This window comes from Eupeodes corollae, chromosome 3, assembly GCF_945859685.1.
Source record: "Eupeodes corollae chromosome 3, idEupCoro1.1, whole genome shotgun sequence".
Lineage (NCBI taxonomy): Eukaryota > Metazoa > Arthropoda > Insecta > Diptera > Syrphidae > Eupeodes > Eupeodes corollae.
The window spans coordinates 82738859-82765892 of NC_079149.1; the positions used below are offsets into that span (position 1 = coordinate 82738859).

Below are 27034 nucleotides of genomic sequence, written 5' to 3' on the forward strand. Positions count from 1 at the left end.
CTATTAATGATGTATCGTCATGTCTACGCTCAAATAAACTTCTCATTTTTGCTGACGATATGAAGATTTTCAAAATAATAAAGTCTACCCATGATCGTATTCTTTTACAAGCCGACATTGGTAGTTTCACATTTTGTTTCACCCTTTAAAATGCCAGATGATAACTTTTACTAAAAAACGAATAGTTAGTGTATTTGATTATTGTATATCACAGCAAAAACTCTGTCGCGTCTCCACATTTAAAGATTTAGGTGTTTATTTCTGTTCCAACTGCTTGTTCAAATGCAATCTCTCCATCAAAGGCGTGTTAATAATGACTTAATATTTGTTCATCAACTCATTAATAATACTATTATTGATGTACCTTATTTGCTATCTTGTGTACAATTGAATCACCGGGGCGGAACTCATCACCTGCGTAATTTTGCTATATTGACTTACCTAGAACTAACTATGGAAAGAATAAAGCTTTGAGTCGAATGAGCATTTTATATAACTTAAACTGTTCATCGATTGATTTAAATTTAAATAAGGTGGGATTGAAATCATTGTTTTGAACAAGTGCTCCACTATTCTAAATGTTCTTATTTAATTTTTTGTTCTGTAATAGTTAAAAATGTTAATTGTGTTTTGTATTTAGTGCGTGTGTTAGGCTTTAATTGTATTATTTTGTACTAACAACTAACACATGCACTTATGATGAGCCTCTGATCGTAGTATGAAGCCTGCTATAAGCTAACTACTTTCTGAAAGTTCTGAAGTGTTAAAAAAATCTGAAGTGTACAAATTTGACAAGGTTAAATTTTTTTGATAATTTACTGCAAGAAAACACTAAGTACATTTTCTAAGTTTGTATATTTCAAACATACAAGTTACCATTAGTTTTATGTCACAGTGGTTTTAATTATTTTAGTTTATTTGGTTTTTTGTTTTTTAATAAATATACATGCATTCATTCTTTCTTTCTTAATGTACCTAATGTTAATTTAAAGCAAAACTTGTTATTTTGTATACCTACTTTAAGTAATAGTTCTTATACAACTATTTTATTTGTTTTCTTACAGATTTGTATGACCAATAAACCATAAACGGCTTAATTATGTTTAACACTTAAAAAGGAACTAGATTTAATCTTAACATTTGTAAAGACAAATCAAAATTAATTTTTTGTTTTGTTTTAAACACAAAAATAAATTATTATTTGTACGCTACAATTATTTTTACTATTCACACATAATGTACTTCAACGATCGAGAATGAGAACACAAGGTGTTTGAATTCCATAAATCACAAATATTTGGAAGGAGATAAATGTTTCTTAACTTGAAAACTGTATGAAGATTTGAAGGTTTTGAAATGCATATACTAAAAAATAATAATAATAAAAGAAAACTTTGTAAAAGTCGATAATTAGAATCAGAATGTCTATGCTATTGTTATGAAAAGGATTAAAGAGTATTGATTAGAACTTTTTAGCTTACAAAAGTTTGTCAACAGGTAAAAGATAAAACACTCAATTATATCTATAATTTCATTATCATAAATCTCCTTCAATGATAAAATTAAATGTTGTAATTCTTAAATAATTTTCGAGAAATTTCCCCAAAAAGAAAGTCAAAGATCAATGTCCATATTAGGTAATCTACATGCTACATGATCGAGATGAGGATAGGCTAGTGCGTGAGACTTTAAGCATTGCCATTATAGTTGTATATCAGTATTGCACAGCGGGTGTTGATGAATTTGCATTGGCACTAGTTGAATCACCCAGCCATGAGTCAGGACTAGGAGGAAAATCGGGATAACCTTGTGCTGGACTGGAGTCATTACTCAAATCTGATATACCACTTGCAGGAATCACATGAAGATTTCCAGAAGTTTTTGCTGCTGAATTCACAGAATGACCTTAAATGAAGATTGTTTTAATTAGTTCGGTTTTAATTTGAAAAAAATAAAATTATAATATTCTACCTAAATGCGTATAAACAATGTTGTCTGAATATGATCCAAAAGAATGCCCAGATCCAATTGCTGGAGGTGAGTGGTTGGGTGGATAGATGTGTGGACTTCCGCTTCCACGAGTGTATGAACCTCTTACACTGTGTGGAGAAGCACCTTCTTCAAGTCCTAGATTAACGGTACTATAGCTGTCATTACTTTGATCTGTAAAAGTAAAATAAAACCATATAAATGCATGGATTTTATGAATGTTCGAGGAAGTTATAGAAAGCTAGTAAAGTTTGTTTATAATTTCAGAAAGTGCAAACGTTGTATTTAATTAAAAAAGAATAATTTTAGGTATGCTAAACGTTGTTGGGAATGGTTTCTTTGTTTCGACTCAAAACATCCAGTGCCAGCCAAAATGCAAAGAAATTGAGAGGCACTATCATGTTATATTTCTTTTATCCGAAGTAGTTTTTAGAGACTATAATATTAAATGAATGTGAACAAAATTACTTAATCTGAATTATTTAATGGTTTTGTCAATCAACTGAGTCTTGATTTCTAAGCCCCTTCCAGTACTTTTCTTGTTTCTCAAAGTTAGGAAGTTAAGGGTATTCATGCAATATCGAAAAACACTATGGGTGTTCGGGAAGCAGAGTAAAACACTTAATAAGATTAAGGTTTACCATTTCGATAAATTTATATTTTCGTTTACTTAAATTCGACAAAATTACTCAAGGACAACAAAATTAAATCTTGGGATAAGCTGCGATCACTCGATTGGTCAAATGTACCGATTTTTGTCCATTTGTATGTACAGACCGTGTGAATAGCAGAAAATATTGGGAAAAAGGCAGATATGACAATTTTTTTGGCAGATAGGCAGATAAAAATGAGGTGTCGTGTACCAATCGTGTGAACTGTTTATACACTGATGAGGACAGAAAATATTCTTAAATGTGCAAATAATTTGTTCTGCCACTTAATGTTCGATCATAGTGACAAATGAAAGCAGATAAGTGCATTTAATGTTTTGTTCTTGTTGAAAATTACGATCTTTTAATAATGATTTCATAATTTATTATTATTATATAATTTTGAAATTTGGCAGTACTGATTTGATAAAAAACAGACACCACTGCTTCTTGCATCAGGATTATTCATAAAAATTTTTATATTTTCATTTATTTTAAATATAAATACTTGATAACTATTGCTTTTAATTTTTAAGATCATAAGAACACATATGAAGAAGAAGTGATGAATTTGGCCAATTTCGTGTGCACAAATTTAGGTGAACAGACAAAGGAAGCAACACCAACGCCAGAAAAATATAAGCTAAAGCGAACTCATGTGACAACTAAAGGGTGATTTTTTTGAGGTTAGGATTTTCATGCATTAGTATTTGACAGATCACGCGGGATTTCAGACATGGTGTCAAAGAGAAAGATGCTCAGTATGCTTTGACATTTCATCATGAATAGACTTACTAACGAGCAACGCTTGCAAATCATTGAATTTTATTACCAAAATCAGTGTTCGGTTCGAAATGTGTTTCGCGCTTTACGTCCGATTTATGGTCTACATAATCGACCAAGTGAGCAATTAATGCGATTGTGACCAAGTTTCGCACTCAGTTTACTTTATTGGACATTAAACCAACCACACGAATGCGTACAGAAGAGAATATTGCGTCTGTTTCTGAGAGTGTTGCTGAAGACCGTGAAATGTCGATTAGTCGCCGTTCGCAGCATTTGGGTTTGTGTTATTCGACCACATGGAAGATTTTACGCAAAGATCTTGAACTGAAGCCGAACGATCTGCCACAACGTCGAATTTTCAGTGAATGGGCCCTAGAAAAGTTGGCAGAAAATCCGCTTTTTTATCGACAAATTTTGTACAGCGATGAGGCTCATTTCTGGTTGAATGGCTACGTAAATAAGCAAAATTGCCGCATTTGGAGTGAAGAGAAACCAGAAGCCGTTCAAGAACTGCCCATGCATCCCGAAAAATGCACCGTTTGGTGTGGTTTGTACGCTGGTGGAATCATTGGACCGTATTTTTTCAAAGATGCTGTTGGACGCAACGTTACGGTGAATGGCGATCGCTATCGTTCAATGCTAACAAACTTTTTGTTGCCAAAAATGGAAGAACTGAACTTGGTTGACATGTGGTTTCAACAAGATGGCGCTACATGCCATACAGCTCGCGATTCTATGGCCATTTTGAGGAAAAACTTCGGAGAACAATTCATCTCAAGGAATGGACCGGTAAGTTGGCCACCAAGATCATGCGATTTGACGCCTTTAGACTATTTTTTGTGGGGCTACGTCAAGTCTAAAGTCTACACAAATAAGCCAGCAACTATTCCAGCTTTGGAAGACAACATTTCCGAAGAAATTCGGGCTATTCCGGCCGAAATGCTCGAAAAAGTTACCCAAAATTGGACTTTCCGAATGGACCACCTAAGACGCAGCCGCGGTCAACATTTAAATGAAATTATCTTCAAAAAGTAAATATCATGGACCAATCTAACGTTTCAAATAAAGAATCGATGAGATTTTGCAAATTTTATGCGTTTTTTTTTTTTTTTAAAGTTCTCAAGCTCTTAAAAAATCACCGTTTACATGGTTTACAGAAGACGTCTTTAATTTAATAACAATAATTGAAAGCAATTCATGCCTTTGGGAATACTCTTCAGCAGATTACAAGGACCGCCAAAAGAGAAAATGCAAGGCGAGATGTTGCTACTAAATGTCCTGGCCGTGACGTAGATGAATGTAAAGCGGAATGGGCAAATGTGAATACGGCATGGTGAAAGGTGCATCGACCACGAAACTTTATTGGTCTTTCTGAACTGCCATGCAGTTTTATCACAATCATGACAGAGAAAAGAACACAATATCGGTGTCAACACTTTGCATTGCCAGTGATAGTCTAGGTTCGTTCAGCGAATTGCCTGCTACTCCAATTTCGTCACATTCATCATCTCCAACTCCTACACAAAAATGAACGGCAAAAACTGTTTTGCAACAAACAGCAAAGTTATTGTCATTTGATACAGAAGACCAGTGGCATAGCTTCGGCATGTATTTAGCGTGCCAGCTGCGTGAATTGAAAAAAAAACCTTGGCGAAAAAGTTACACATTACTATAATGAAAAACACCATGGATGTGCTTTCAGAGTTAGATGATGGCTAAATTCTATTACTTTCTCATAAACTGATTACATTGTTTTTGAAATTTAATGAAATCATATAAATATGTCATACATTTTTTTTTTAACATAGACATTTATATTGGTAAGGTATTTCACCAGCAGCCAACATGAAGTATTGCTCAAATTCCTGACGAATTTCTTTGGCTTAATTGCTTATATACGTTGTTGGGAGTTGGCCTAACACACTTCTGGCATAAACAAAGATATGGTATTTGGTGCTATTCGAAAGTGAACCGATAGCTTGGCGCATGTTGGTGTTATTTTTTTTTGATTTGTGGAGAAACTTATCTAAGCAGATCATTAAAAGTAGCTTCATTCATTCAAAAGAAATTTTTAAATACAAATTTCTAATTTTCGATTTCTTGGAACTCCCCCAAAGTTTTTACAGAAGCAAGTGCCATCAATACTAATTTTCAGGAGCCAATCCCGCAACCAAACACTTCGCTTCCGTGCCTTTATTCTTTTTTTTTTTTTCAATTAAATGTACACAAATGCACATTATGGCACCTATTTTATTTTTTTTCGGTATGGACATCGTTTTAATTGTATTTAATTATAGATATAACATATACACAATTAATCAGCTGTTGAACAGGGTTGCAGATATCAGTCATATTTTTGCAGTGCACAAATACCTAATCGCAGAAAATATTTGGCTAAAATACAGGAATCGTGTGAACACCTAAAAATATTTTCGGCACACGAAATTTCTGTCACCAAATGTGAACAGAAAAATGTCGGCCGAAATCGGTAAATTTGACCAATCGTGTGATCTCAGCTATAGAAAGGAGAAGGGTACCAAATGGGATCTGAAGGCAAGACTAGTTAATCTTAACTAAAGATTGACTGAACTAAAATCAGTCCGAAAAAAGAGGCTGGGATGCGACCCACACTGATAACTTCCCATCCCGTCTGTCAATTTGTCTTGCTTAAAAGTTTGTCTATATGTACTCGTATCAATTTTTACCAAATTTGCGTACTATTTTTTGTAGATTTTATTTTTAATGAAAAAACGGACTGTTGGATTTTTATATAAAAATTACTGAATATCGAAAAAAAAAAATTTCTGTGAAATAAGATAAGTTTGAAGCCAATATTTTTAATTTTTGAAAAGCTATTTGAGTCGAAAGTAAATTCTTACCAAGTTTTAGTACTGTTTTTTTTTAGAGTTTTATTTTTGTAAACAAAATTGTCAATTCGATTTTTTTCAAAATTTTATCCAATGTTGAAAACAATATTTCTTTTAAGATAAAATTAGTTTGAAGCCAATATTTCAAATTTTTGAAAAGATATTTGATTCGAAAATCAATTTTTACTAACTTTTATTAATTTTTTTTCGGTTTCTATTTTTTTGTAAGAAAACTGTAAATTTGATTTTTTTAAAAATTTAAGTGAATGTTGACAACAATATTTTTTGAAAGATAAAAGTAAATTAAAGCCAATATCTCAAAGTTTTGAAAAGATATTTGAGTCGAAAATCAACTTTTATTAATTTTTTTTAGGTTATTATTTTATGTAAAAAAACTGTCAATTCGATTTTTCTCAACATTTTATCAGATGTCAAAAACATTATTTTTCGTTGCACAAAATTATTTTGGAGATGAAATCATATTTTAGTCGTAAATTTTTGGAGGTGACAAATTTTTTTTTCATTTTTTTTGATTTATAAAAAAAAAATCGTTAAATGAATTTTCTTCAAAAAATATACTTCTTTGAAATAACGTTACAATATATTATATAAAATTTAATTTAAGTCTCTAGCGTTTTTGGTTCGTAAGATATTTAGGGTTAACCAAATTTTTCACCTTTTTTTAAACTACTATGGTAAAAAAACCACCCACGCAATTTTCTTGAGAGCCCTTTCTGCATCTTTCTGCATTATCTGTATAACAAAATTTATTTGAAATTGATATCTGTTCTGGTTCTTGAGCTATGGACGACGAAAAAAACGTCGCGAACGTACGGACGTACGAACGTAAGTACACACGCACGCACATACATCTTTCTAAGAATCTTTTATTTCGACTCTAGGGACTTGAAACGTCGAGAAATGTCAAAATTTTCAATTTGACAAATCGGACCCATTACAATAACTTCCTATGGGAAGTTAATAAAATATACAAAAATATTAGATTCATGTTTTAAGCTCGTTGATTCTTTAAATAAAACTAAAAAAACTTATTTTTAGTGTTCGCAAGGTTTCAGGCGGAACTTTTGGCCGTACCAGATCTCTTACCCTGGCTTAAAGAAAACATGAGATCAACATCTGATATCCCTATTGCCGTATTTCAGATAGTCAGGCTACACATATTATATCGGTTCATTACTGTCGATCATCCCTGACGGAGATGTCAAAACATTTTAATATTAACATTTGCTGGGTGCCGGGTCATGGAGACATTACAGAGAAAGCAGATGAACTCGGTAGAAATGGTACAATAAAATCCATTCTACCACGTTTGGCTAATGCTGACATATTGCTAATGCAAGACGCTATGGAAGAAGACAACATCTGGTGGAATATCATCACCACGTGTCAGGACACAAAACACATCTGGCATACACTAGGTTTAAATTGATCAAGGTGCTTGCTATTTCTAAGCAGATCGCATATAAGTTCGATAATCGGTATCATAACCGGGCACTGTCTAATAGGAAGGCACGCCACGTGTCGTATTATCAAATGACTTTTGCAGAAGCTATTAAACTGGCCTAAGTGTGTCCCACTCCATCACGGACAGCCACTTTTTGGTATATTTAAGAATGTGTGATCTTAAAATAAGAATTTTTAATCTTGAAATGAACCGATTAAATACTGAACTTAAATCTTATTAGAATTTGAGGCTTATAAAAAACGAGATTGAAGAATGAATTTTCGGCTTGAATTAGGAATTTTCGAGACTATCGTACTTTGCTCACCGGGTCACCTTTTTTTGACACCGATATTCTTGTTGTTCTGTGTTTAGATATTTCTATCTCATATTGTTTCTCAAAGACTGGTTATTTAAAAGACAAAATAAAAAAAAAAGTAAATAATTACCGTTGTGACTAAAACTATCGTAATCCACTTTTAACTCGTCTTTATCTAGAAACTTGTCAGTTCGCGGGGAACCACCACCCTTCATCGATCGGAAATATTGACTCCATCTAGTACGACCCGCATCCTTTTTCAGTCGTTTTTCTTTTGCTCTCCTATAGACGCATCAAAAAAAATAAAAATTGTATTTCACTTATTAGTAATTTTCTTCTGACTATGCTTTATTATTAGAGCTTACTGCTACTTGCCTATTTTGGAACCAAACTTGCACAACCCTCATGTCAAGGCCGGTATCCTGAGATAGTTGTTCTCGTACGTGGCGGGCAGGTTTCGGACTACTGTTGTAGGCATTTTTAAGTGTTTCTAATTGTTTTGCTGTAATAGTGGTGCGAGGTCTCTTATTTGGTTGATCTCCATCCAGTGATCCTTCCAAATAGAGTCCTAAGTTTTTTGGAATTTATTAAAAAATATTAAGATATTTTAATACATTTTGTCTATAAATAAATTAATAAATGTGTATATACCTTTCGATTTGGCTTCTTCATAATCACGTTTACAAACCAACTTTCGATCCTCCATTAAGTAAAATTCATCACCAGTATTTAATGTCCTCGAGCACATAACACAAAGAAAACATTGAAGGTGGTAAACATTATCCTGTGCCCTCCGGACGACTTGTGTAGGTGGTATACCCAGATCACATGCTGAACATTTAGTTCCATATCTTCTACAAGAATTCAAAGACACATTAACAATTGATTTTTTGTAAATATGAGAGATTTAATCACTTAAAAAAGTCATCTTTACAAAATAATTGGCCATTTCGAGCAAAGCATTTGTCGTTGAGTTGGGCTCTACACTCACTACATTGTAAACATTGCGCATGCCACGTCCTTTCAAGAACTTTTAGAATAAATCGATCCAGTATCAGCTCATGACAGCCTCCGCATTTCGGAATGGTAGCTATTAAATAAAATGTGTATATTAATAAATAATATTTTGTCGACGAGAACTTATGTAAAATTATATTTTAAGTTGAATGATAAAACAAAATATACAACAGTAAACAGGATTCAAATGATAGAAATAAGATATTTCAAATAAAATGTGTTCATTTGTTTGTCTTTAAAGTAGACTTTTCCAAGAGCAACTGTAGATTAAGAGAAAGCCAATAAAGTCGGTAACAAAGCATGCATTTTTAGATATATGGAAGGATTTCAATATTTTTTAATGTGAAGTAAACATACAAATGTACTCCGAGAAGATTTTACAACTTTGTCGTAAAACGTCTGCAAAATCATAAAAAGAAACACTTTAATAGTAAGGATAACCATACATATACGAATAATCGGTCTTAGGGATAATCTCTTGACAAGATTCTAGTTTCTTAAACTCGGTTTCTAATTGAACAATTAGAATTCGATTGATTTCTTCCATCCATTCCCGGTGCGTTAGAAGACTGATTAAGATTTCAGTTTAAGATAGAATTTCCTTACAAAATTCTAATCTCTAAACTCGGTTTATCTATAAAGTTAAAGTCTATTGAGATTCTAATTTATTTTTTATCACAAATCGAGATAGAACATCGATATATTTGAAAACTTTAATTGGGTTTTCTAGGAAACTACAGTGTCCGTGGTTTTTTGGCATTCTATAAATAGTATGGTGGAAAATTTCCAAGAAAAAAGTTTTGTGAAAATCAAAAGTTAAAATAAAACTAATAAAATGGACAATTTTCAAGAAGAAATATGGTAAGAAAACATCTGGAAATTGAGATTCTATAAAAATAGTTAATTTAACAACTGCAGCTTTGACATAAAATAAAAACTTCAAGAAGGGAGTTTGTTCGTAGACTACTAAATTAACATGTGATATTGAAGCGAGCTTGAAGCTCGTCTCAATTATTTATATAACTGAATCGAGTTGAAATGAGCTTGATTTGACTCGATTCCGGTCGGGGATCGGAGTCAAAATTTGTGAAGAAAAACCTGTGTGGAGGAGTTGGTTTTAGAGATAATGCATTATGGTCTGTTTATTTGCATGTTTGTGTACAAAAAATATGGTTTTGTTTTCATCAAATTAAAAAAAAATTGCACTTGGAGTAGGTAGCGTTTTCTTGTATGTTGCTGAACTAATCAGATCTTCATTGTTTAACACGAATCAAACTATCTCACTTGCATTTTATAAGAAACATCGAAACCATTTGCATGCGGTGGAAACACCAAGAAGATTTATTTAATCTAAACTGAGATACTTTAGTGAACACATAGAAAAACTTAATTATCTTTTCTATTCTTGCAAAATAACCCCAGTAAGTCCATTTTCATTAACAAAACTAAATAATATCAACAGTAACAGATAAATTTTTTTGCCAATAAAAAACACATGATTCCAAATGCACAACTCCTCAACGAACACTGCCATCGTGATACGAATGCAATATCAATCGTACCAACATTTGAGAACGAAATCACATAAGATCCATTCGAGACGTAGTAAGATTCTCTTTTAATTTTTATCGGTAGTATTTATACTACGGATATTGTTTTTGCTATTGGTGTAAAATCATACTATACTATTGATAGATTTTCCAAAGTTTCTATGACTTAGTGGTCATGTTATAGATATTGTTCTATTAAATTTGATGACACTAGACTTGAAAGCTTTGTACATGCATTTAAATATATTTATGCAGATTATATGCATGAAAAGAGCATACAAGCTATAGACTCTATTTTGAAGTCGAAAACAGCTTTAAATCTCAAACGATCGTTTATCCATGAACATTAAATATAAAAGTTTGAAGAAGGCTAACGGTCTACTTAGAAATAATGTCCATTTAAGAGTAATAAAGTTCATTTAGTCTGATTTTAGTTTACAAAATGTCAATGGACATTATAGCGTTTTTGTATGTTGGGCTAAACCTTTACGTCAAAAGCTTGAAGCCCTTTTTCAATTATATAATATAATATACAATACAACATATACAACTTTTATTGCGATATTCTAAGTTGTTAAATGTTGGCTTTTGGGATTGAAAAGCTTTCAATTAATGAACACTGCCGATCAATCAAATAGACTCAAGGCTTTTAACAAGAATATTGATTTTTTTTTATTAAAACACTAAAAAAGTTTATGAAAATATATTTTTTCAGTATTCAATTCAAAATTAATTAAACAAAAATTAAAATTCTAAGTCAAAGGGTTGTTTAGAAAAAAAAAGTTTTTGGATGAAACTCCAAAAAGGGCCACTTTTTATTGATCAATCAAATAGACTCAAGGTCTAAAATTTAATTAAATAACAGATTCTTCAAAAAATTAGTACTAAATTGCACTTTTACAATCTTTTGAGCTAAGCTAATAATAGGTGTAGCCACCTTTATTTGAAATCACTTCATAAATTCGGTAAGGCATTGAATCGTAAAGGGACTTTAAGAGATCCAATGATAAATTAGTTCCAGACGCTCTTTGTAGTCCATCTAAATTGAAGCGTTTTTCATCAGATAAAAAACGATTTGATACCACTCCATGACATAAGACTCCGACCAAAAAGACAGCGAATATGCTTACAAGACTCGGTAAGCGGTGTTTTTTTTTATTAATTTCAATCTTTTAAGATGTTTCGATTTCCTTATTACTACAATATTTTTTCAGCTATTTGACCAGTTGTAAGTTTGCTGTCGTGATAGGCTAATATTTTACCCTTTTCCTTCGAAGTTAAAGCTGCACCACGACCCATTTTTGTTCACTCAATCGATAATTATACGAAAACAACTAAATTGACCCTTTAACTTAAACAGCTAACTAAAGTCACAACCTCTGAGATTATTCTGGTTATCTCCCAAAAAGAACATTTTGCTGGAAAAAACAAATGCAAATAAGAATAGAAAATAATTGTAAAATTTCTGCAGCCAAGAGGTGATCTAACTGTTTGCTATAAAAAAAACAACATAAGTTGGGACTATAGCTTTTTGCAATGAAGAGAAAATCAAAGTGTAAAAGACAAAGCCTGTTGAGTTTATTTAATTGATCGGCAGTGTATATGTCTATTACAATTGATTACCAACAAGAAAACATATTGAAAAACACCACTAAATCTCGTAAAAAACCCTCGAATTTAATCTCGTGTGTCAGAAGAATGGTTTCACAAAAGTATAAAAACTCCAATTAAGCGCAATTTCGCCAACGACTTCTGTCGGAAAAATTCGACCACCTAGACGTCTGTCATGAACATATTCACAACCATGGAGTCCAGGGCTTCCGGATAAGACAGTTTCAAGTGGTTTCACAAAAGTCTAACAACACCAAAAAAAGACAAACTCTAAAACCATATTTGAAATCAGTGATTCGCAGGAGTCAATTGGTTTCCCTCCCTATTTCAATTTTCGGAAAAGTTGTACTTTTGATAACCTTTTTCTCGGAAAACGGCGGCACTGCGCGGCCTAAATGTGTTGATCCAAGATGAAATACATCTGCTTTGATTGATCACATATACTCGTACGTAAGTCTAACGAAACAAGAAATATTCTCAGCAGTTGTTAAAACTGACCTTGCCGATCATTGTGCCATACTTTATGCTACAAAAAGCCTAGATGATAATAGAATGATCGAAGAAATCGATGATGTTCATATTAATCAACTGATAGTTAATGAGCTTATACATCAAACAAATTGAGAGATCATGCTTCAAGAAAACAATATAGAATCTCTTTATGAGATATTCGTACGGAAAATAAACAACATATATACAGAGTCAACCAAATATAAGAAAACAAAGAAAAAAGTAATCGATATGTGTAAGAAAAGGGATGAGTTCTATAGAAAATGGAAACATAGTCCAAAAAGCCAAAGTTATCAGCGCGAATACAAAAAATTCCAAAATTTTGTAAACAAAAGCATCCAAATCATAAATACCAACTTTTATAAACAAACATTTATAAATGCACAATACGACTCAAGGAAGACATGGAGCGTGATAAATGAGCTCTTGGGAAGAAAAAAAGCTTCAATCGATGACGTTACACAAAACAACTTTTTAACCAACATTAATGGTAAAAAAGGTATTGTAAAAGAACATTATGCATATGTGCAACATTTAAACACAAACGATGAACCATGAAAACTTACAAGTACAGCAGAGTATTTTCATTGAAGAGGCCAGCAGAGAAGAGATATTCCAAATTCTGAGCAATGTAAATACCAAAAAAGGACCTGGGGCAGATAACATAAGACCAATTGACCTCCAAATGAACGCCGAAATGTTTGCACCGGTTGTACAAGTAATAATAAATCGTAGCATAATCCAGGGTTGTGTGCCAAAACTTATGAAATCTTCAATTATTCGGCCTATTTATAAAGGAGGGGGAAAAAGTAAAACCAAAAACTATAGGCTGATCTCTATCATGTCGGCCGTAGAAAAATGATTAGAGGAAGTAATTGTCAAACGACTCAATTTATTTGCAAGCAAACATCAAATCTTGCACCAAAACCTATACGGAATTTTTCAACATACATATATCACCGAAATGATCACTGTCCATTGTCAGCCAACAACCAACCAATCGAAATCGTCAAAAAGATAAAGTATCTTGGAGTTATCATAGACGAACATCTTCTTTAGCGTAAACATATTAACACTTTACGCCTTCTAATAAAAAACAGCCTTTTTGTCTTGGTTTACCTTAAAAGATTTTCAAACTTCGAAGTACTTAAGCAAGTTTATTATTCGCTCGCAGAATCTCGAATTCGATATAGAATCCTAGCCTGGGAAAAGCTTCAAAAACACATCTCGATAAGATACTGAATCTCCAACATCGTCTGATTAAACTCATTACACCTACTTATGCACACTTCAAAGTTCTAGATGTAAACGCAATATATCGTAGGACTACTCTACAACATTATATGGATGACCAAAGATTCCTCCAGCCAATAAGACATAGTCTAAATACTAGAAGAAGAGCACTTGGGATGCTTGAAATCCCGTCAACTTTCAACTTATATGGGAATAGAGAGCTCAGATACATTGCTCCAAAAATAATTAATGAATTACCACAGAATCTGAAAAGCATACGAAATTTTAAGAAACGAAAGAAAGAAATTAAAAAAACATCTGGTAGAATTGTATTTTGTTCTCTAAGTCACATTAGTAATACTAAATACCTAATACATAGATTATGTAAAATTTATTATTCTCAAAATAAGATTTCAATTGCATCATAAATTTAATCACCATGTAAAATAAAATATTAACTATTGTTTATAACCGCTTGCAGATAAGCACTGTGCTTTGTGGGTTAACTATTATAAATCTTGAATATTTGTGAAAATAAAGAAACCTTTAAATTGAAAATTAAATTAAATTGTTTCTGTTATTACCATAACTAAGACTACCTGCAAATTTAATATAAACTGGTTTCGTTTCGCTACAAAAATTAACTCTCAGTTCTCCGTCTTAATGAAACTATTGGAATTTAAGAAATCACTAGTTTTGAACATATTTATCTTTGAAGATAAACTCACAGCTATTAGATTGTCACTCTTTGACCTTATTTAAATATCCGTGCTCATGTTGATGATAAAATACTCAAAGCCAACTCAGCTTTTCGTTTTGTAAAACGTTGACCAAAAGAATTATCCATCCCCTAAGTTTCCCGATATCTCAACATTACCTTTATCCGTCCCCTTCTTAAATATGCCTCTCAAGTACGATCCAATTACCAATTCCTACATATTTTAGGAATTGAAAGCGTTCAAGGACTTTTCCTTCGACTTGCCTTTTGAGGCCTATTTTGATACCATGAGGTGTTCCTTCCTTTCTATCAAGACCATCTTAAATTAATTAATCTGAAGACCTCGGTAGCCAGATATCTGACACCTTGATTATCCATCGTCTACTTTCTGGCTCTATTAAACATCCTTAAATGTTTAATCTATATTCCTTAACACTAGCCCCCTTAATTTGAGAATTAGTCACCTCTATTACCTTCCCACCTTCGCACCTACTGCACCTATCATGGCTACATGCGAAATGCCAATTTAAATGGAAACTTTTTGATTGAAAAGCACTTCTTGTTTCAAACATCGTATCCAAAACTGTCACTTTCAACAGCCGCATCCTTTACTCAGTTACTTAGCTTTTAAGTTAGTTAAAGTCTATACCTTGAATTAAACCGAATAAATGGAGGCTATGCACCCACCAAATTTGAAATTTTCCATTCAATACACCTACATATTATATTCAACGAAAAGAGGGAAACAAATGTACGACTTTTTTGTCAACCGTATATTAGACAAGTAGCATGCTGTGATGGTTAGTCCGTGGGACTGTCATTTCAATCCTTGACTCTGCCAACAAAAAGCTAAAGCCGAATTTAGAGAAGCAATTATTATTAGCTTAAGGTGATAATATAAAAATAAATAATAGAACTCAATGTCCCTGATCAAGAGATCCGAATCTAGTTAAAGTCGATTTAAAAAAAAATAATTCCGTAGAAATAAAACATACATTTTACTTCTAAACGCTAAGATAAGTTCATTTTTAATTTAGCCGGAGGAGCTTTTAAGCATTTAGAGGTGAAATTTGTGTTTTATTTCTGCGAATGTTCTAGATAAAATTGATTTTAGGCTAGATTTGGGTCTATTGTCCAGGGTTAATAGTTACATTTTATTTAATGGTTTCTTATTATTTTTTTCGTAAAAACCTTGATCTTGTTTGTTAGACATGAACGGTAACATTGCTTGAAAGTCTTTTTTCTTTTCCTTGGCTTTATGTTGAAAACACTTTGTACGACAGTAGGAAGGATATTACACATTGAGCCTCTCATAATTTTAGCGATTCTAACCGTTTGAAAATCCTCACTATGTTTTGTCTTATAATATATATTCAATTTGTCTGCAATTCTTGAAAGGTACCATTTTGAGATCCAGACTAGATTTATTAAAATTTGAAAAATCTTGTTTCTTAAACTGCGCAATCTTAATTTTGCTGTAATTCATTCAGTTCAGAATCCTTATCAAAGAAACGGGGCTGTAAACTTCCAAGTCCAAGGCTGTAAACTTCCAAGTTCCTTAAGCATCCACTTGCATTTGCGAATGGCCTGGTTCAGAATACTTGTGTGTAATTGTTTCAATACTGGTATTATATTCTATAAATTTAAGAATGGCTAAGGATACCATTCTGTTCTTATTTTGCAAAATGCAAGCATCGGACCACAAAATAATCGTTTTTTTTCTGGATCTTCCCCAACCATTTTTGAAAATAATAATGAGACCAGATGCTATATAGGAAAAAGGTTTTCTCGCTGTCTCTATTTGAAAATTGAAAATAGAAATAAATGAAGTATATAAAGATATTAAACAAAAAATCCATAATTGTGCATATTGAACAAGTAAGAAATAAGAAGATATAATTTTAAAGATATACAATGAATTGTTCAATATGATACAAAAAAAAAAATTAATAGTGATTTATTGAACAAAAGTGATACTCAAAATGGTCAGAAAAAGTTTAATTGAACAAAACAGTTCTCCATAACTTGAAAACTAAATGAGATAGAACAAAACTGTTTGAACAAGATAGAACTAGGTAACGATTTGTTTACTTTCTTGAAACACATTTTTGACATAAAATATGGTATTTTTGAATAGTTTTCATAAGTTACATTTTTTTTGCAGGAAAGGGTTCACATTCAGTTTAAATTTCTGCCTTTCATTATCTTACAAAAATCATCTTTTCAAAATATTGAACATGTTTTCAATAAAAATGATTAATTTTTGAAGTACATATAACAACATTTATGATGGCAAAAATATTCCTTTGAAGTTCTCAATGGGCAGGTTTAGACGATATAAGGGAATTGAAAGTTTCTATTATCTGATTGTCCAGCTGGCAAAAAATTACCTTCCAATTAAAGCAACTTTAATGGAAATTTGACTGGAAAGCTAGTCAAGAAAAATCTCCCTAACTATCATGTCAAGTCTACTTCTGTCAAAATGACAGTTGATAATGTTTTTTCATTCAACTGAAAGCTGAACTTTATTACTTTATGATTTATTTATTTTCTGCACAACTTCATTTAATACATTCTGTAAATGTGTCCCTTGTCAATTTGAAAAGAAGTTACTAATATTTCTTTACAATACAAAATATAAATCTTGATGGACTTGTAGCTTGCTTGAGGAGTGCTTTGTAGTCAATAGTTTGTTTGGTACTTTTTGTACTATGAACTAAAATGGGAGGTTTGGGAAATAAAGTTCTGAATTTGAAATTATGACACTTAAAAAAATAACTATAGTTGCGTTGGTAAAAATGTGCGTCCAAAGAATGAAATTGACTGCAAATGATGTCCCTTATGCTACCTGAACCTACCCAATGTAACAAATTTAAAAGTATTGTAATGTTTAAATGTCAAAATAAAAAAGGGGAGGAAACAGATGATGCTTAGGCTCAGATCACACCCTCATTGTAAGCACAAACAATTTAATGTGATATTCAAACTCTACACACATTTTTTTAGAAATACAAAATAAATTAATAAACAGTTCGCAGTAACGTGACGATCGTTATCATCGACGAAAAAATATGGCCTTAAGCATCTGGAATATGAGGTATGAGCTGCGAACTGTGGATGTTCGGATATTTTGACTTTTCTTTTAAATGAGCTTTATTTCTATTCGACGAATTGTCAATTTATAATTACCCTTTTCAAACAAAACAAGAGTGGTATAATTTTGAGGTTAAGTTGAGCGCGAACAATTTATTCGTTGCAGTGTGGATGGTACGTGGAACGCGAATAGAGTTTGACAGTTCGTAGCAACCACACTGCAATTCATTACTTCCAATTTGTTTTTACAAAATTTTCCTGTTTTTGAGAACAAATTTTTTCATTCTGACATGAGATCAATTGGATTCCTTTAATTTAAATGTGTTTTTGTTTGAAATTGGCTTTTTGGAATGTGTAAAATCACGTTTGTTCGTCCATTCGTTATTCGCTCTCATGTGGAAGGCCCTTAATAGCGTCGCCGCCGGCCGGTATCCAAACCTCAGCAAACTACTATTTTTTGTGGATGTAGTATGTTGATTTTTATAAAATAGCTTGTGTAGCCTATTTGTATTTCGTTAAACAAATAACACTAACCAAAGTCAGTGCGATATCCTTAATACGAGAAATAAAAAGGAAAGGGAGGGCTCGTTTGGATGTGTCAGTTCACATTGGTTTTGAATTACTGGGTGGTCAAGCATTCCACATTCTTGTAGTACAGTTAATTAACAAATTTCGTTGGACAGTAGTTTGACTTGATAATATTCCTTCATAAATTGCTTAAAGGGAGAAATGCGACTGGCTCTTTCAATACTGTCTTCAAGCATTTTGAACACTCTTCTTTGAATACTATTTAAGATTTGCCATATGTTTAAGTAAAATAGATATGTAGGTAAGTTTCTACATACATTCAAAGATTTTACAAAAAATGAGTATTGCTAGTTAAAAATTAGTTTTGACAATAACTTTAAGTTGGCTGTCAGGTTGAAAAGGAAATTGAAAAAATATATAACCTTATTAAGTAGATTAAGTTACATATGTTATGTACATATATATGTTATGAAAAATCATTTATAATAAGATTGCGATTTTTAATTCACGCTTTTAAAAAGTAATATAAGTTTCAGTAGCAGTAGCCATTAAGAATGTTAAGAAGTTGTGAATGGGAAACCATGCCGCTGCCAAGAAATTTGCTTCTTTACGTTTTGAATACTAGGCAGGTTCCAATAAGGTGCATGGTATTTTCCGATTCATCCATATTACATAACGTAAATATTCCATCTGTATATCCTTGGAAGGCTCTTCCATTGATATTAAGGAGCCCGCAGCGAGCTTTAGAAATGATGGAAATCATGAAATTGAGACTGTGCGTCGCACTAGCTGTAAATTTAGTCCAGTGTAAGAGAATGTTTTGTAAGCTGGGCAATTCAAGTAAAGAAAAAGATCCAACCATTCATTAGCCCAGAAGATTTTCTTATTTATAATGGCTTTCGATAAAATGTTGGGTAAATGAATGTTGAAGATTTCGTCTTATGAAAGAAAAATGTAGCTGGAAGGACGTTAGAAAACCCTTCGGTAAACCAGTTTCAATGTGCAGAGCATAATTAGGAGTATTATCGGCAGCAAAAAGCATCTTTTCATGAAGAAACGCTGCAATTTTTCGACTTGGTTGTATTCCCGGTATTCCCAAACTTGAGCACAGTACAACAACATTGCGAAATATTACTATTTCCGACTTATCAAGATTTATTTCAAGATTCCATTGAATGCAGTAAGTCTTAAAACACTCAATTAGCTGTTGCAAATTGGAAGGATTATCTGACAACAGTACCTACAGTCCGCAAATAAGAGGGGGTTAAATTGAGGATCGTCTAAAACAATATCGATTGGAATTTGCGCATGAAGATCATTTAAAAACAGAACGAAAAGAAGAGAGCTTAGCACACACTCTTGACGAATACCTTTCTTCGTGGGAAGAACACGAACCATCCCAAATAGCTGCAGTAAGGAAACTTTATAGTAGCCAGTATCTTTAAAGATATTCCCAGAGTCGATAGCTTATAAATAAGAGCATTCCTGTCAATGCTATCAAAAGCAGCCTTAAGATCGATGAAAAAAACGTAGAGTTTCTTCTTTTGGCAGAGTTAAAGTTAAATTATGCATGAAAGATTATAAACTTGGCCCACAGTAGAATAGTTGGTTCTATACCAGCTTGAAATTCATTGATGATGTTGTTTTTTTCTAATCAAGCTGACAGTCTGTTTATGAGAACTCTAGTAAACAGCTTATAGAGCGTATCGAAAATGAAAGTCCTCTATAGTTTGACACAACATTTGTATCTCCTTTTTTAAAAGCAGTGGGTATATAATGGATTTTCTGAAAGATGATGGTAGCGTTGCAGTTTCAAGAATCTCAGTGAATAACTTCTGTATTTCTTCAATAAGAGATGGACATACATTTTTATAAAATGCATACGGTATTCCATCAAAACCAGGAGTTTTCAAATCTTTTGATGAGGATATAGCAGAATATATCTCGTGCAGCTCAATGGGGTAATCTAACTCTGGTACATGTCGCTGAGGAAGAGCGTATGAGATACTAGCTGAATCATTTGATTGCGAGAGTAAGCTTCCAAAATGCAGTTTAAATTCATGTACTTTTATTGACTATATATCATACATATCCGTTGAAGATTTATGTAAGGACCAGACTTGTGAATCTAGAAATCAATAACAAAAGTTATCTGTCACCTGCGAAATATTGAATACGGGCTTTGTAAGCGTTTCTAACTTGTTGCCAGTTTTTCTTATGTGAGTAGGATTTATAACAACAAGCTTATTTTTTAACCATGTTCAAAACTAGGAGCCAAGAAGAATTTTGTACATTAAAATTGCACATGGACATGGAAATTAGTGCAGCTTTAGTTCGGCAACTTTTAATTTTGACTTTAAACATATTTTTACTCTTAATGATATTAAAGGTGTTGATTAGGGCTAGGATTTCCATGCAAATGCATATTTTTTTTGAGAACAGTTAGAAGAACAGGAATAAAACACAAGCACGAATCATTAAGTTTACTATAAAATGGTATTTAATCGTTAGTGCATATTTTTTCATATCCCATGATAAATGCATATTGCATATTTTCAATAATAAATGCATATTTTTGCATATGTCGCAAAATCGAAGCAATCATACAAAAATTCGTGTGTTTAACTTCATATTTTAATCAGTTCCAGTGGGCAACATTTTTTTAATTATTTTTTCTTGGTGAGTAAGCTGAAATAGCTGTAATTTTGTGGTCCTTCTTTTTTTCTGTTCTTAAGTTTTAATTTATGTACATATGTACGTCGTCAATGATCTTTCGTTGAAAACAGAATTTTTCTTTTGGATAGTTTTAAATTTCAGATTTGCTTTTGAGTAGAATTGTAAGAAGTAAGTGATTTGTAGTTGTTTCAGGAACAATGCAAAGACGTCTGTAAGTGCAGTTCTGAAGAAATATTTTTCGGACAACCCGCAAACTTTCAGAAATGATGGAAATTTGTTTTCTGTAAAATTTTAAGCAAAGGGGTCTCCTATGATAAAACAACTGAAATCTATGGGGTTCTATTAAAACTTTCGAATTCTACGAACTCGCAGCAACTCCTTTCGTTTCAAAACACACAAAGTAATTTTAATACGTACATATATGTGTGAGGCATTTGTTGCAGCTGATATTCCGTTAAGGTTAAGTAAACTCAGTAATCCCAGTTTGAGAAAATTGTTGTTTGAATATACCAAAGAAATCGTGCTAGATTCTTTAACATTTTACTAATGGAAAAATAAAATCCGACTTAAAAGACGAATATATATGGATTTCAATTGATGAAACCACAGACATTCAAGGACTTCTGTTCAACGTGACCAATGTTGTTGCAGGTGTGCTAAGCCTAAACCAAGATTTACGCAAAGAAGTATTGCTAAATGTTGTCGTGTTGGAGAAAACAAACTATTCCACGATTGCCCAAATTTTTGACGAAATTGTCAATTATTTTGGCATAAAAAGAAACAAAATACTTCTGTTTTTAACTGTTGCCCTTCCATCATGGTAAAGGCCGCTCATGGGTTAAACATTTTGTATCAGAAATTGATTCACGTAATGTGTTAAGCGCATGCATTACATAGAGTGGCAGAACAGATAAGAAGTAATTTTAAAAATTTGGATCCTTTAATCTCGAGTGAAAAAAAAAATATTTTTAAAATCACTATCTCGCGTTGAGCATTTGAATACAAGGTATCCCTTGATTCCTCTTGCTCCACAGCCAATTGTCACCAGGTGGGGAACTTGGTTGGAAGCTGTAGCTTACTCCGCCAAGAACTATGAAGAATTTGATGACGTTGTGAATGCGCTTGATGACTCGGATGCCGTTGGAATACAAATATAAAAAAGAGGCATTAAAGAAACCTTCTTTAAAGAGTGAAATTATTTTCATGAATTCGAACCATACTTTCTTGTGCGATGTAATTGTACAGCTCGAGGGAAAAAATTCCTTAAAAATATAAGTGGATCTTATTGAACCAGTTGTTTTTATAAGATTGCTGCAGTTCAAGGGTCTTTTGGTGCAGCGATTAAAGAAAAACTGAATAATGTTTTGAAGAAAAATGATGTTTTTTTAAAAATTAAAAATATATGAAGGTTTTTTTTTCTTTGAGTTGTGCCGAGGTATGTTGAGGATTTAACAGCTGAAGAAATATGTTTTCTAAAGAATGCCTCGTTGACATCTGTTGATGTGGAGTGATCGTTTTCTATGTACAAGATATTTTAGCCATCGAATCATCAAAGCTTTAAGTTCAGAAATTTGCAAAAAAAAAAAACTTCATGATCTTTGAGAAAAAAGCATACGGAATTGTGAAAATTAGATTTAGTTTAACAATGAATTGTGTGTTATTTTGAATATTTTTGTTTTGTTTTAATTGAAATGAAAACTTTTATTTTTATGTTTTAATTAATGTAATTTTGTATTCCTAGAATAAAGTCTGAGTTTTTTTTTTATAAAACCACAACACAATGTTCTTTTTCCAAACAAGTGAACCATTAAGTTTAGTTTATTTCATCAAGCAGAGTACAACTCTTACAGACTACTTTTACAAGTAAATATAATAATTAATTTAAATATAAGTAACGGGGCATATTGTTTTAAATGCATATTTTAAATTTTTGAGAGCATATTTGGCATTTTTAAGTGCATCAAAATCCTAGCCCTAGTAATGATACTTTTTCACAACATATTTTTAAAATGAGTGTTTTTGAAATGTTTTTTTTTTTTTTTAAAAAAAACAACATTTCTTTGATTGAAAATCTTTGGTTGTTATTTCGTAAGTGGTTGAAAATTTTAAAGACCGCGCGCCGCGCACCGGCCGGCCGTGGAGTCAGTACTGTTTTTTATTTACTGAGAAATTTACCAAATCTGGAATAATTTACCACAAACATTTATTTAGGAATAAAAATGCAGCGTTTTAAAGCAACAAATACCTACAGATTGAAATTATTAAAGAAAAACTGAATAATGTTTTGAAGAAAAATGATGTTTTTTTAAAAATTAAAAATATATGAAGGTTTTTTTTTCTTTGAGTTGTGCCGAGGTATGTTGAGGATTTAACAGCTGAAGAAATATGTTTTCTAAAGAATGCCTCGTTGACATCTGTTGATGTGGAGTGATCGTTTTCTATGTACAAGATATTTTAGCCATCGAATCATCAAAGCTTTAAGTTCAGAAATTTGCAAAAAAAAAAAACTTCATGATCTTTGAGAAAAAAGCATACGGAATTGTGAAAATTAGATTTAGTTTAACAATGAATTGTGTGTTATTTTGAATATTTTTGTTTTGTTTTAATTGAAATGAAAACTTTTATTTTTATGTTTTAATTAATGTAATTTTGTATTCCTAGAATAAAGTCTGAGTTTTTTTTTTATAAAACCACAACACAATGTTCTTTTTCCAAACAAGTGAACCATTAAGTTTAGTTTATTTCATCAAGCAGAGTACAACTCTTACAGACTACTTTTACAAGTAAATATAATAATTAATTTAAATATAAGTAACGGGGCATATTGTTTTAAATGCATATTTTAAATTTTTGAGAGCATATTTGGCATTTTTAAGTGCATCAAAATCCTAGCCCTAGTGATGATACTTTTTCACAACATATTTTTAAAATGAGTGTTTTTGAAATGTTTTTTTTTTTTTTTAAAAAAAACAACATTTCTTTGATTGAAAATCTTTGGTTGTTATTTCGTAAGTGGTTGAAAATTTTAAAGACCGCGCGCCGCGCACCGGCCGGCCGTGGAGTCAGTACTGTTTTTTATTTACTGAGAAATTTACCAAATCTGGAATAATTTACCACAAACATTTATTTAGGAATAAAAATGCAGCGTTTTAAAGCAACAAATACCTACAGATTGAAATTATCTTTTTTATTTTTGTAAACTTTTTAAAGGTCATAACGAAAAAATAGAGTTAGGCTTGTAGAGAAATCTTCTACATATGTTATCCCAGATCACTAAAATCAACGTTACTATCGCATCACGATGCAAATAAAAAAGAAAAAGGAAACGAATTAAAACGTAGTTCAAACAAATAAGAGTTTTGAATTAAAACAAAATGTATACAAATAAGAATTAACTATTATTTGACGACGACTTTTAACTTAAACAATAACGTGTTGTTTTTATTGCCAACAGTCTATTGTTATTGTTTGGGAGACTTAAAGCGATCTTTTTTTTGTATAAGCTTATATCACTGCCTTGCTTTTGTAGTTCTAACTTTATTCTTGAATGCGACTTTTGCCATATTTGATCTAGCTTTTTAAAAAGTTCATATATAGACATCCGGTTTCGATTGATAAATAACTCGGATGTCTGAAGACATAAATACGTATAATCTGTCACACACCTTAATTGTCAGAAAATCTACACTGCGCATAATGTATTTAAGGGAATGAAAAGGTTATTTGAATAAACTTTTAGTAGTACCCGTTTAGTGACCGTAAGTGCGTAGGACTGTCATGCCAGAAGTCTTGGGTTTAATACCCGCCTGTGCCATATAACGTTTTTTTTTTTTGACGAAGTACAGCCTCTTACGAAGAATTGACAAATCCTCAAAGATCAATAATTCTTTTCATGAAAAGTGTTTTTTTTTTTTCAAATTAGCCTTTCGGATTCGGCTTAAGACTGTAGGTCCCCTATATTCGTGACAACATTACTCGCACGTCACAGGAATGGTTAAGAGTTGTAAGTTACTAATTCATAGATCTCAACGGACTGTTGCGCCACCAATTTGTTTTATTTATATAAACTTTTGTGTAAGCTTAACGTTTTACGCAGCTAGTTAAATAATGATGTTGCAGGGCATGAATACTTTTTAAATTAATTTATTGATTTAGGTTATGACTTTTCACCGGTACGGACTTAGGTTCTTATGTTTTAAAACTGTTTTGCCTTAAAAAATTCGGACAAGACTTCAGACTATGTACAACACAGAACTTAGAAAACCATAATTATAATATTAACACGTTTGCTGTTTCTTGAGAAACAAAATCCCGAAATTGTGCACTGGCGGCGGCTTACCTCAGAAAGGTGTAAAATAAAGACCTCAAAAAACCGTTATATATTCGCAAAGAGTTTTCGAACTACCTTTGTTTTATAAACTTGAATTAACGTTTAGGTACATTTCATTCATTGATCTTACTTACAGAGCAAAAACACTGGTAACTGATCCAAATTGATTGGCGGAACCCGCTCTTCACTCTTGCAACTACTTAAAAATTCACTTTTATACATCATTAACTTTAAAAGTTCCATTGTAGTTTCAAAAATTTCTTTAAAATAAGCTAAAAAGCTTTAAATTAAAAAACAAAAACATTCAGTTTCTGGTAAAGTAGAATTTGTAAACATTATTCTAGATGATGCTGTAGTAAAGGTATCCATATCATCGATTTTTCATTTGCTTATATTTCAAACAATTATTAAGCAGGTAATTAAAACGATTTGATAGATTATATCACTTTCTCTGCAGAAACTTTATGCACTATTCAATAATCCACGGAAAAACGTAGGTAGGTATAGAGATAAATCACCGAACCGTAAAGAAAAACGTTTTCTTTTGTTACATGTATTTGGCCGTTTTTAACCCGTAAGCTTGACCATTGACATACTCTTAGTTCCGCATTTCAAAATGATCATCGCGTAGTCAATCTCATGATAAAGACTAAAGCAGAATTAGAAAAAACCAAAAATAGATGTCAATATTCGTTTCCAAGATTCACTGGAATGCTATTGGAAAAACAGGGGTGTGTTTGGTCGGCCCAGCCCTACCCTTAAAATTCTCTCCCCCTTTTAATATTCCCATCAGAGAAAAATAAAATAATTCACTACATACGCACAGGCAAAGCGGCACAGGCCACAGACTATATTCTATACGAAAGACCGTGTGTCATCTTTTTCAATGCTTTCCAGCAGCTCAGCTTTAATAACGTCTATCTGCACTTCTACTGAACAGACAGAGGGCGCATAATACAAAATACAATACAATACAATTCTGGATTGGTTGTTGGGTTACAATTAAGGGTGTGGCTTTTCAACAAATGGGGTTATTTTTAAAGAGCTATCTATGTGTGCAATTGTTACTCTCTACAAGTGTACACCGTGTGCATACATTTGGACTATGTTAGATAATTTAACTACGATAACAATCCCCAAACCTTCAATACGTTATGTAAGAGATATTAAAGAAAGAAACTTGCAAAGAATCATATATATATATATATAACTGTATTTACGATACGTATAAGAACTAACAATAGGGTGTTTTTTTTCTGTAGGTAGGTACAGCATGTTTTTTTATATGTATGTAATAGCAAAGCTTGTGAACATGGAATTCGCAACCCCCCCATTTAGTATCTACTTACCACCCCAACCGATTTCTTAATATTTTATCTTTTGTATAAAAACAAAAGCGGAGTGACTGCTTTAGATGAAGGAAAACTCCATTGATGATCGGAAATATAGCTGAAAGAGGTTAGAGTTGATTCTGGGCATACTCGTAAAATCATTCTGCCTGACACAGGTTGGGAGTTGGGATTGGGACAGGAGGATGAGTTGAAACCTCTCAAAGTATTTTTTTCCATCCATTGGGACGTAATGGAATGTAGCCTTCATTTTGCAGACAAACGTTCTTCGCAGTATATAATTTGTAGACAATAGTATTTTTTTTATTTAACGCATTGGAGGGGATGGTTTAAAACTACATTATAC

At 32.2% G+C, this 27034-nt stretch overlaps 1 protein-coding gene across 2 annotated transcripts; it reads right to left on the minus strand.

Annotated features, from left to right (window-relative positions):
- Nucleotides 1-876: 876 nt before the first annotated feature.
- LOC129949593 (LIM/homeobox protein Lhx3) lies at nt 877-25970 on the minus strand. Of its 2 annotated transcripts, none has more exons than XM_056061149.1 (7): nt 25474-25970; nt 8989-9163; nt 8725-8924; nt 8449-8641; nt 8204-8355; nt 1972-2163; nt 877-1905 (listed from the first exon to the last, which is right to left on the minus strand). In XM_056061149.1, the coding sequence occupies exons 1-7, from the start codon at nt 25580-25582 to the stop codon at nt 1715-1717; spliced, it is 1212 nt and encodes a 403-aa protein (XP_055917124.1). In that variant the 5' UTR covers nt 25583-25970; the 3' UTR covers nt 877-1714. The 2 variants fall into 2 exon arrangements, with proteins under 2 accessions (XP_055917124.1, XP_055917123.1); XM_056061148.1 differs by having other exon boundaries at nt 8725-8927.
- Nucleotides 25971-27034: the final 1064 nt, after the last annotated feature.